This window comes from Eubalaena glacialis, chromosome 8 (assembly GCF_028564815.1).
Source record: "Eubalaena glacialis isolate mEubGla1 chromosome 8, mEubGla1.1.hap2.+ XY, whole genome shotgun sequence".
In the NCBI taxonomy this organism is placed as follows: domain Eukaryota; kingdom Metazoa; phylum Chordata; class Mammalia; order Artiodactyla; family Balaenidae; genus Eubalaena; species Eubalaena glacialis.
In genome coordinates this window covers 22,188,012-22,200,789 of record NC_083723.1, presented here as the reverse complement: position 1 = coordinate 22,200,789, position 12,778 = coordinate 22,188,012, and the positions used below count along the sequence as shown (strand labels likewise).

The window sequence follows — 12,778 nt, the reverse complement described above, 5'->3', positions numbered from 1 at the left end:
AGGAGTGAGTCAGACATGAGAGAGAGTGAAGGCTTCCGTAGAGACCACTCTTTCAAGAGAGAAATGGATGGGGAGAGCAAGGGAGTATTTCAGATGGGAAAATCTGAGTTTATTTGAACGCTTTGGTTATTTGAAGAGAACCAAATGGAGAGTGGGAGATGGCTTCTACTATGGCTAAAACATGTCTGGCCACATTCATATTACCAAAGGTATAAAGAGAAAAAAGTAGAGAGAAGGGATTATTTTAAGACAAAAATGTGTTAGTTATTTACCTGGTAATGTTAGATTCGAGCAATAAAAACTATTTAATTCCTGTTTAACTCATTTTGTATCTAGAGTGCATTGGAAATCCAGATGCCAAGGACTTCTTTTTTTTGTCAGGGACATGTTTAATAACCACCTTTGATTCTTGATTCCTTCCTCATACTGTCTTTTCTAGATCTCTTTCCAAGGAAAAGCCAAAAGTTTAATACTTTTTCAAGAGGAAAAATTGAGTGAATTCATTCTCTGTGTCAAAATGTGATAATAAGCCCGTGGTGCTTATGTTTAATTAAAACATGAAAGGGGATTCAAGTACCAACATTTAATTGACGAGTTTACAGCAGCATCCCATGTGCCAAATTAATCCATAAAAATGCCATTCTTTGCATTTTTGAAGCTTGAATCCATTCACAAAATTAATCAGTTGTGTTCAGTCACCCATCCTTTTTCCTGAAATGGTGCACAAAACCGTGTCTTTCAAAAGCTAGACCGAGGGTACATATAGCATGTGAAGTCTTCCTGGAGTCTAAATACAAAATAAGAATCAGCTTTTGAAATTCTGTTTTTCTTTATTATGACGGAGGTTACCCTGCTACCTGGATGTAGCTTTTTCAATATTAGTGAGAGCCCAGGATTAATCAGGACTTGTAAATTCCATTTCTGTAGCTTGACACCGTGGTCATGCGAAGTCGCATCTGGGACGAGGATCTTAAGATGCATTATTTCATAATGCCTGAGGATCCTAGGACCCAACTTCTAAGGAACAAGCAACACTGGCCATGGCTAACCGTTGAACACCAACGTCCAAAGAGTTTTCTGACTCTCTTAGTCCATTTCTTCACAACGACCGCCTCATCTTGAGTTGCACCAAGAAATGCCTGAGAGCACCCCTCACAGTTCTGCAAAAAGGAAAAAGAAGAAGAGAAAGAAAAAAGAGCACAGATACAGACTAAACACAAAGACAGAAGAGAAAAAAAAAAGGGATGTTGGTAGGGGCATGACTGAGTGACATCCAGAGTGACTCAGGTCCCACTAGGTGTCCCCCAGACCCCTGCATCTAACAACCTGCCAGGTGCATGGTTTGCAAACCAACTGGAGAGAGGGGTGAGGATTGTTAAATTCTATAACAGTGGGGTGAAGAGTTGCCCTTGAATTTCTTTGCTTTAAGTCCTTGCAGTGACGGGGGAAGAGATAAAGCATGATAACAATCATTTTAAGTATGTCATCAGACCAGAAGAGCAGCTAAAGGAGAGTATCAGAACCATCATAATCTTTCAAGAGAGCTAACAAAGCAGGAAGGAAGAAGAGTAATGTTTCCAGCTATGTGCATATAGTTTTAGTTATTTTCTAAAGCCAGACTCAAATGGGTGGGGGGAGGGAGGGAGAAACAAAGGAAAAATTCTCTTTCTGAAAGCTCTTATTTTCCTTAAACAATAACAAAAAAAAGAAAAAAGAAAAAGGAAAAGAAAAAAACAAATAAACTGCCTTAAGGCACAATCCATCATTTAAACTTTTTTTTCCAGTTGATTATTTCTCTTAAGTTTCCATGCCCTGCAGCCTCTGAGTCTGTGTTCAGAATTAACAAAGAAATAAAAAGTAAATTACATCTGCAGGCACACTTCTCTAACGGCTCTCTTTTTGCCTCTCTACGGGCACATGTGCCATGAAGCTGGCCATCTTGGCCTGGAAGAATGGAGGGTGAAGATGACGTGGTTGGCATATATCACCCTATATTTGAAATCAGAGTGGTCAGGGCAGTAGTCAGGGATCGGAATGTCACCAAAATGCACACAAAGAATAGGGGGAGGAGGATATTTTCCCTGCTTACATCTTCAGAGTTCTTCATAGTTAAGTAAAATTAACTAACAAACATAGATCTATATTTTTCTCCTAAATATAAAGGAGTCCTGAGTCATTCATTAAGGAAAAGCTTTCCAGTTCTCCCAGGAATCACAGCATCCTCTGACACAAGACAGCTCCCTTGTACCTTGGCACATCTCAAAAATGCCATTACTGGGATTGTGACGATTTCAGCATTTCCTTGGGGAAAGTTTTCCTTAGCAAATAAAATGGATCACACAGTAAAGTCCTTGTAGAGCTCCTCATGCAATATGGATTGGTGCTGAAGCCACTGGAGGAACAATTTCTCACCATACTCAGCAGCAATGCAAAAATGAGACTATCTACAAGTAAATGGAAGGTTCTGGTTAAACATATGCTAGCTGTATCATTTTGAATGTCGAAAGTATATCGTGCTCTCTTTGTGATTTTATATATATATATATGGTCTCGAGTCCTCTAAGCTTAAAGGAACCTAGAGAAAAGATTGACGTGAGCAGCCATATAACCAAGTGTTAGAGGTTTGAACGGTGACTGGGTATTATCTGTCACCCTCCCCTCTCCCCTCGCCTTTCTGCCTCTGTTGGGAGAAATACACGTACCTGCCATGACTCTTTAGGGCTGCTCCACTTGCCTCCAGAGTCCTGAAGGTTTAGCACACACCCCAATATGTGATTTCATATATAATGTTGTAGACCTCGGAATAAACTGAGTTCAAAAGTCAGTTGAGACTTGTAGAGTGTAGGGCAAAGTTTTCATTTTCCTTTTACCACTCAACTCTAACAAAGTGTTTAATAGGAACTGAATTTTTCTAAGTTGTCGTATCTTTAAAATATGAATGATTATACAATTCATAAAGGATGACTAGTGGATGTGGAAATCCAGTTGGTTATTCTTCTGTGAGTTTTATATTCGTCACTGAATGGGAAGGACTTTGGTTATACATGCATCTGGCCGTAAAAGGGCACGAAAGTCATAGAGTCTTGGACAATGTGGACATATATACATGTGTACTTATATGGCTGATTCAGCTTTTTTTTTCCTTGAGAACACTAGACACACAATCAGCTTTTGCCTACATTTCAGAAGTGAGTGACTTGCCTTTCACATATCACTGGAAATGCTTAGCTCAGGTTGGAGGGCTCAGAGGCAAGCCCTGTTCTGTTGTGCTTTGTTTACTGCATCACTTCAGCAGCTCCACTTACTGTAGAGTCTGGAAAAGATTTGCCTGGCCATCACTTATTGAGTGTCTCTCTCAACTATGGCTATTACTATATACCCAGATGGCTGAGACATAAGCTTCCTATCCCATGAGGATTCTCCTCTGAAATCCCATCCCAATTTCCAAAACCATCCTGCTTAAGCAAGGAGAATTTAACTTAATACTTGCATCTATCAGTTCTAATACCTCCTTTAAACCATTAAGGCCCAAAGATCACTAAATACTTCTTAAGCAAAGGATGGCATTAATAAGCATTCCCCAAAGTTGCTAATCATTGATTAACATCCTAACAGTGGCCTTGAAAGTATGCACAGCCCAGTCATGATTGAGACATTTGCCCCTGGGGAAGGTTCAAAGGGCCAGGGGCAGAGGGTAAGGTTAAATCATATTTAAATCATATTCTCCTTAAAAAGTTAAAATATTTCTTATGGTTTTAGTTTATTTATTCTAGGGTTGAAAAAAAAAAATGACAGAAGCGTTTCCCAGCTTATTTTTAAGTACATTTCTGTTCTTTCAGCTAACTACAGAAAAATATCCCTCGTCTAGTTTATTTTGAATATGTTTATTGAGTCAGTAGTGAATCTACTAGTGGCTTCCACATTTTAAAATGTTTTGGGGATAAGAGTTCACGTAGACCCAGGCAAATTTCTGTCCCTAAGTTATGAAAAACCTAAAGGAGTTTGTCAGAAAATCAATACTTCACCCAAACCTCAATAGAGAAAAGTTTAGATTTTATCTTTTCTAACTTTAACAATTTTAAAAGAGACACCTTCTATTAGGTGTAAGTTTATATCCCCCTCCCCTGCACACACTAAATGGGGACACATCAAGTCATAAACAGCTATTAGTAAATTACTAAGTAGTCCTTTACCAGGTACTTCCAGGGCGTTGCCATCTGTTCTCTCATACTTCTAAAACAATCGTTCTAGTCAGAGTAACATCGCCAAAGTGACAGCCAATCTTCTTGAGGGCAATCTCAATCCTTTCAGGAAAATGAAGAATTACGGAGGCATTGATTTTTCTTTTCACTCAGAAAATGTGTGTGCTCTCTCTGCCTGTAGCAATACCCTAGTAACGCCCTTGGCTGGTCAGTGCTAACCCAGAGACTACCTAATTTTGGAATACCTACTTTTCTGTTACCATATATTTTTTTCTTATCCTCTGTGCTTTTCACCGACTGTATCGGCACTCTCATTAATCACATCCACAAAATTAATCCATCATCAGCGTGTTCAGTCCCTCGCGGGTGCGGGGGAGGCAGGACTCGTCACTCAGTGGGGTCTCCTCTATGCCAGGTCCGGATTACAAGGAGCTGGATGTTCACCTTCGCAGGATGCAGTCTGGATTTGGCTTCAGAATCCTCGGGGGAGATGAGCCTGGACAGCCTGTGAGTTGAATTCTCTTTATTTCCACACTTTGGGTTATATCGTGTGTGTATGGGTGAAGGGAAAGATCATTCAGTATGATATAAAAAAAGAAATCTTTTAGGACTCACATAAACATTTTTTGAGGTTTGGTTTGTTTGGTTTTTTCTTGGTATTTAAGTTTTCAAAACATGCCAGTGTTTCCGTGCCAATATATCATCATAAATCAATGCACATTTCATGAAGAGTGGGACATTACTCTTTCTTAAAATGGATTGGATTCCTCTTGACTATTTCAATTATTTACTTGTATTGGACCCCTGGTCTCTCTGGGCAGCAGCTCACAGATAAACATGCAGTATGACACAAGATATATGTGAGGAGATGACTTGGAACAGCAGAATTGTGTATGTTTTCAATCAGAACTACAGGGGAGAGAAAACACGGGGAAGTAAAATCAAGTTCAATGCTGCAGAATCTCGCCAGATTTGAATTAGGGGATTATCGTGAGAGAATGTCCACGAAGTCAACTTCAGTTGGCACAATATTGGGAATTTGCGAAGGGCTCTGGAGAAATTATATATATAATACATCAGAGTGACTGCATAAAATAACAATATGCATTAATATGCAAAAAAACACAGCAAAGCAAGACTCGTGAGCATGTATTAAAATAACAGCCATAAAACACTCATTGTAAAAGACGTGTCTTAAGTGGTACCCAATGTGACTATGTCAGGTTCATAAAAGGTTCATAAATGGTCCCTAAGCACTGAAATATGGTCAGGTCCCTTCTCATACATAAATACAAGTAAAAGATTAAACTGTAAAATAAACGTAAGGGGAAACAACAAAGTTCCAGTTCTTCCCATAATGCTTGCTTCAATACGGTCTTTGAGGTACACAGTTCTTACTTTGCTGGACTCCCCCCACCTCCATAGGCTCATGCTTTGTCTGCTTTGTGGGTAAACTAGCACCACATTCGTAGCACCATCTTCTCTTCGCCCGTCTCCCCCTCTTCAGAGATAGAAGGGACTGCATCTCCCCCTCTTCAGAGATAGAAGGGATTGCATGACTGAGTCATAGGAAAGGCATAGTGTCAGCTGACTCCAGAAGGGAAAGGTCTAGCTGATCTTGGCCTGGCACAGAAACTAGAGAATTGTTACCCAAATGGAACACATATTGCTCAGAATGAAGCTCAGGTGTTTGAGTGCAGCCAGTGGTTACCACCCAGCCTCAGGACAGCTTTCTGCCGGGTCGGTACACAGGTTCCCAGGTTCCCAACCCTTCTGAACATTGGCTTTACACTCCTGAGTCCTTTCTCCCCTCCGGTGGGCAGGCATTCAGTATTTATGATAAATCTCTTCAGATTACATGTTTTGCTGGTTATCCTCATTGTGTTTAGATTTACTCTGGTTTATTCTTTCAATTGAATGATTTAAGACACACTCAGGCTGCAAGTTACAATTCTGACGGTTAAACCATAAAGTAGAAGCCTAAATCTCCCTGAAGCATTCAAAGCCAGAATATAGTGTCTTGAAGACCAGAATGTTGCACCTCAGAAAGATTATATCAGGAAGGGTAAGTCTACTGTAAAGATCTCCCATATGCCTTTCCTTCCTGCTTTCCTCCACTGTAAGTCCAGAGATAATAGACAAACAAAATGCACTAGCCTCAGTTAATTGCTGACGTGCTACAAAGGGAGAGGCGCGTGACGTGACTTGGTCCCCACCCGCAGGAGGTCTCATAAATTATATCAAATGGGTTTCTACCTTCATATAGACGAAATGGTATTGACATCTCAGGGTGCACATTAAACACGACAGCACGGCTTTCGGCAAATAATGAACAGCAGGACTGCAGCTCAAACAAGCATGTGGGCATTTTTTCCTGCAAGAGGAAATAATTTTCACAGTTAAATAACAATAGAAATAGAAAGAAATGAGAAATTGCCGCAAAGCAATGAAAATGGGATTTCCAGCTGTGAGCTGCAAAGACATGGGAAGGCATTAAGATGGAAAGGCTTGGAAAACACTGCAGTGGAGAAAGGCCTGTGTGGAGAAAAACTGTTCATGGAAAGAGAGAGGCGATGATAGACAGGGGCCTTGGCATGCGAGTCCGGTGCAAACTTGTGGAAGAGTTTCAGGAGGCTAGAGCTGGAAATCTGCTTGCCACCTTGTCAAGTCACCCTGGGCTATAATTATTGCAGATCAGACCTGCTGGGTTTAGACCGACATTAGGTAGTGTGGGAAAGAATTAAAGGAATTAAAAGGACTGAAAAGTGGTTTTGGTTTTGTTTGTTTCTTAGTTTTGGTTCTCTTTTTTGCGTTAGTTTTTTCCCCTGGCTTACGGGGATATCAGCCACTTGAATGTGAATTGCTGTTATTTCATATCAAATACTTCATTTCGTTCTGTGCCTTCACAGCCTTTAAGATAAGGTGAAGTTGTGGAGTTTTTGATTCTTTTGGGTTTTTTTTTTTACAAAAGATGGTTGGAAAAATAAGGCCAGGTCACTTGTTTGGGGGGTGTCTGTGTGGAGGGGTCTTTCTTGATCTGTTTTGCCACCAAGCTGTTCCTTCAGGGCCAAAGCAAGAGAGGCAGGATAAAGAACTCCTCCAAGGGCAATGAAAAAGCTGATGAGTGGGTCCTCAGAGGTTGAAGGATCCAGGGAGGTGATGAGTAGAGCGAGGCCAGTGTTGGCTGGGAAGGCTCACTGGCCAGTATAGCCAGGGGTCAGCAAGATCAGAAGCAAAATATAGCCTGATGGGTCAGGGAGCCCAGGCCATGCACTCAGCAGACCTGGAAAGTGACCAGTACGATGGGGCAGGAGGCTCAAGCCAGGCACCTGAGGGAAAGTCCCTCAGCGGACTTGGAACGTGACCAGTGAGACCATAGCTTCTGTGTCCACTGGACCAAGTGAGAATACTCAGAACCTTGCTACTCAAATCGTGTTAGATCTACAGACCAGAAGCACCCAACACCTCCTGGGAGCTTGTTAAACATGCAGAATCTCGGGTTAAACCCCAGGCCTGTAGAATCAGACTCTCGGGGTAGTTGCAGAATTCTGTTTCAACAAGCTCACGGTGCGATTCATGTGCACCCTAAAGTTTGAGAACTACTGATTTAAAGGATCAGATATCCTGAGGTATGTTTTCAAGAGCTTAGGTGAACATGTATATATGGAAGTCAATATGAGTTAACAGTGCAAGACGGAATCATAGATTATCCTATCCAGATAGGAAATAAACTACTCAAATGTGTCAAATGTACAAAGCATATTAAAATTAAAGGAAAAAAAAAAAGTTGTGGGTTATTTTCTTTCCTGAATAAAGAGACACATAGAGCTAGCTCTGTGTCAGCAGTGAAATACAGGGCACGAAGGGGTAAATTGGCCAAAGGCTAAGGGACAACAGCAGCATGAGAGGCAGAAGCAGTGACGACGCACGTGGTCAGCCTCTTCCCAGCGGCAGTTCCTGAAGGAAGGAGCAAGTGTAACTCCTATATGTAGCTCACGGACCAGCAGCTCTAATGCCTGCTTCAGTTCCCCACGCTGAGCTCAATTCAAGTTTCTTTCATAACTATGACAACCTTTCTTTGAAAAAGGTAGAGGGTGGATTATACAATGTGATTATACAATAATATATATATTGTTAATAATTTTACAACACTATATAATAAGCTATATTGAAGTGTTATATTGAATACACTATTTAGAAATAAATATGTAAGATTTGATAGAACAAACTAAAGTTTGAAGATTAAAGCTTCAAGTTTAAAAAAAAAATGTATCCAGTGAACTTCAGTCTTTGCTCAAATGTCAGCTTCTCATTGAGACCTGATCTAACCTGCCCTCACACCACCTCAGCCGCATAGCTGACACCCACCCACCATCCTACTGTGCTCTATTTTTTTCATAGTACGTGCCTGCTAGCATACAACATAATTTTTATATTTATTACTGTCTGACCACTAGAATGGCTCTATACAACAGGGATTTTTGTTTATTGTTCACTGATGGATTCCTAGCACCTAGAAGTGTCCCTGGACTCAATGAATATTTGCTGGATAAATGAATTAATTAGCGAGGAGAGTACTTCATATCACAGCAATAAAATAGAAAAACAGATGTTTTACTGGGGTTCTCCTTTTAATGGATGATATTAAACTAGTAACACAGAAGATCACTTCAAGAGTATATCTTTGCTGTTTTCCTACAGCAGGAGAGGAATGAGAGTTTTCCTATGTGAAATTTTGTTTTTACTATTTTTGTAGAGTGCCCAATTGCAATGGTAGCTCTCTCAGTTGTAACCTATTTTTTTAATTCCTTTTCATCAGTCAGAATCAGAACTATAGCTTAATGTTGGTAATTAAGCTAAGAATTTCTCTAGCCATTTTTTCTCTGTTACTAGCTATAAACTCTCCCACTGAGGCATACAGGAAATCTAAAGGTTGAAGCATTTTCTTTGGGCTAACCCAGCTAAATGCAGCTTTTCATGGGGCAGTGGAGGAACATAAACATTCATTTTAACTGGCTTTTGCACAAAGCACTTAATAAATCTTTGAAGTGCTCCATAGCGGGTTGAGTCTTTTGAAGAATAGATTGGAATATCTTTAGAAAGAAACTCATAAATTCAGGTTGACAGGACAATAAGGGAAAATGGAAAATATCAGAAGCATGCCCGACTACTGGGCTACAGAAAATGGGCACAGCCATTTGCTGTAGCCCAGCAGTCCAAGGCCGGCAATGTGTTTCCTGTGAGAGCAATAATGAATCAGTCATCAGAGCACCAATATTCAACAAGGAAGCAAATCTACTTTCCACTCCCCACCCTCCCCCAAGAATAGGGGAAAAACAGCCGCGTGGTAGGGAATTTTCATTCCTATGGATAAAGAGAGCTATTCAGTGGACCAAGGCTATGAAGTCCTCAGGGAAAAAAAGAAAACTCTCCAGACCATAATTTTGCATATACCTGAGGAGGTCTGGGCATTCAGATCTGTGCTGACAGGCCACACTGAGCAGTGTGACCAAGTAAGAAGGAATCGTCTGCTGCCAAACCTGCTGACACACAAGGCTGCAGGTCGTGATGGAGAAACTCTGCAAATTAACTGGAATCCACAGATCTGAGATTTGAAAGAAATTAGTGCCTGAAAGAAATCAATCCATGAGCAAGGGATCATTTTATAGAGACTTAAAATACAACCTAGAATATAGCCTCTGTAATATTATTAGACTAATGGTAACCACTGCCTTCAGATGCTGTGAGGCTAAGCCACTTGGCAAAAGAAAAACTATTCTTTTGAACTCTATTGTCCATGAGTTGGAAAAATTGTAGATTAAATAGCAAAACTAAAATATTTAGTGCTATTGCCTTTCCTCTGAGAAAGAAAAAAAGCCGTGCTAATGGACACTAATTTGAGTTTCTAATGGGAAGTAGGAAACCTTACATCGTTATGCCTTGCACCACAGTCCCTGGTTCAGGGATTTATAACAATATGCACATTTCCCAGATGTGTACCTCCAAATTTCCTGGTGTGGTGGCCACCTAAACAGCAGAAGCATTGCAGGAGACAGGCAGAACTGAGGACATCCTTTGTGCAGAGGAAGTGCTCTAAGAAAGTATTCAAAGACATGGAGCAAAAATCTGGAGGAGATTTGACTGTTCTTAAAGTACATCAACTGTCCAGGGAAGGCCAACCATGAGTTCTGCTTTGTTTTGCTTTGTCCTTAACTCCAGCTTTTGAAAGCAAAGCAAAACTTAAAAGATAAAAAACACTTTGAACCTTTATCTGAATTTAATAATATACAGCAGGTAGTTTCCCCTGACATTTTTCAAGCGCTCACTACGTGCCCTGAGCAAAGTTAAATGCTTCCCATGCACTATTTCATTCACTTCTCCCAACAACTCCATGAAGTAGGTCCTATTATTTTATTTCCCCATTTTTGCAGGTGAAGAAACTGAGCCTTGCGGAGATTGAAAAGCCTTGCCCACGGCACACAAATAAAGAAGTGGAGCTAGGATTCCATCCTCAGTTTGTTTCAATTCAGAGCCCATGTACGGTGGCCAATAACATCAGATTATTTGGGGTTAAGGGTGATAGCTTATGAACCAGTTAGCAAGTGTCCCCCAGACTTCATGGCCATCAGGAGCAAGTTCAAAACATTTATTTCTCTAAGAGGAGTTAGCAACCTGGAAGAGTTAGGAGGGCATCCTTTCAGCCTCTCATTTTTCATTTTTCAAGTACATGTTCAGATTTGGGGCAGAGGGTGTAAACAGGGAATAAAATCTTCTACTGAGTTACTTGGTAGGTAAGTAGATAGATGGCAGAAAGGAAGGAAGGAAGGAGGTTTGAAACATAAACATCCTTTTCTTCTCACTGCTTGTCTAGATTTTGATTGGAGCCGTCATTGCCATGGGATCAGCCGACAGAGACGGCCGCCTACACCCAGGAGACGAGCTCGTCTATGTGGATGGGATTCCAGTGGCTGGCAAGACCCACCGCTATGTCATCGACCTTATGCACCATGCAGCCCGGAACGGGCAGGTCAACCTCACTGTGAGAAGAAAGGTGCTATGTGGAGGTATGTAACTCGAACCAGCAGCAAGAGTTGGGGGTTAGGTGGTGAGATGCTTTTGTGAGTCAGGGTCAGGACACTGGAGACAACATTTTAAATCAGTTTCTATATTATATGAGGGAAAAGACCAACCTCGATATGCCAGATGTAACTATGATGTTGAAAGTGCAGATTTTCACCCCACTAGTACATTTCTAAGCAGTCTTTGAGGCTGACATTTTCCATGGAGTCATTAAAAATTTCTAGCAAAGCCTGAGGCTAATTTAAGTTGTGTATGCTCTTTGCTTTTTGGTAGATGCTAGGTATAAGAAGAACATTATAATAGTGAAAAATATAGCTTTTGAAAATGTTCCTCATTGCGTTTACAAGCCAAGAAACACAGCATTTTGATACCATAAAAAGGCAACTAGGATGGAAAATTAACTTCCTTTATAGAGCCTGATAAAAGGTAACAATAAAATGATTACTCTGATTTAGAAAAACACAGCTATATGTCACTCTGAGAAAGCACAATTCATATAACTCCAAAGTTATGAAACAGAGAAATTAGAAGCAATTATTCCCTTTACAACCTTTACAGCTTCATAAAAGGATCCACCAAAGAAATACTTTTAAAAGTCAGCCCTCTAAGTCATATTATGATTCAATTTAGCTCTCTTTACCATCTCTCAACCCCCCAAAAAAAGATTTCTGTTTATAAGGAATATGTCCATTACAAGCATTATACTGTTTTTTATCCTCTGAGCACTCAGTAATATTGGGAATATTGTCCCAAACCGCCTGTGCTTTGCCCTGTGAATTACAGGAGCGACAGTGCCAAAGATGTTCTGTTGTCACCTGCCCCAGTGGCCTGCTGGCCTCTCTACTCAGCCCTGGACTGCTTCTCATAGAGGATGATCAATACTGGAATTAGGAGGGACCTTAGAAAGAGCAACGTGAACTCCCTTGTGTTACAGATGACAAACTGAGGCCCAGAGGTTCAGTCGATGTCCTGGTGGTCTGCAGTGAGTCAGCGGTCATGCAGAGACCCATCTCCCCAGCCAGTGCTTCTTTCTTTACTCTACCACCAACCCCCTGTCCAGTGAATTCAAAGACATTAGACCAACCTTTAGCAAATGTCACTCCCTAACATAAGGAGTCTTCCATATGTGCTATTATCATAACACATTTGAATTTTTAAAAAAGGGCCACCAGCTAATCACAGGCTGTGAATCACTTAACTGAATCACTTTTAGTTCGACTAATAAGGCTTATTAGTCGAACTAAAAATCCTTTTCTATTCAAATCTTCTAGAAACTAGATTTTGAGCAAGAGCTATCACTTAAAAGGGTAAGTCAGAAGAATTATCAGCCCTTACCAGTAGAGACTGCTGTAGATCTTGTATTATGGAGGTTTTGCTAAGAGGTGCCATTCGTCTTCAGAAATTCGTGGCAGACCACTTGACCCAGTGAAGTAAAACACCTTGAATTATGCTTTAACCTTGGGCGAGATGCCCCGAGGGAGACAGTGTTTGCTTGG

General features: G+C 40.7%; 1 protein-coding gene and 1 long non-coding RNA gene across 6 annotated transcripts in view; one reads left to right on the top strand and one right to left on the bottom strand.

Annotated features, from left to right (window-relative positions):
• MAGI2 (membrane associated guanylate kinase, WW and PDZ domain containing 2) overlaps positions 1 to 12,778 on the top strand; it is a 1,327,276-nt gene that overhangs the window by 1,172,993 nt on the left and 141,505 nt on the right. For all 5 annotated transcript variants that reach the window (XM_061198469.1, XM_061198467.1, XM_061198466.1 and 2 more), the window contains 2 exons: positions 4,618 to 4,709; positions 11,074 to 11,266. In XM_061198469.1, coding sequence (XP_061054452.1) covers positions 4,618 to 4,709; positions 11,074 to 11,266 — 285 coding nt within the window. The remainder of the gene's footprint in view (positions 1 to 4,617; positions 4,710 to 11,073; positions 11,267 to 12,778) is intronic.
• LOC133096772 (uncharacterized) lies at positions 569 to 2,807 on the bottom strand. The gene is made up of 2 exons (XR_009701825.1): positions 2,703 to 2,807; positions 569 to 1,160 (listed from the first exon to the last, which is right to left on the bottom strand). It is a non-coding gene; the product is annotated as an uncharacterized LOC133096772 (long non-coding RNA).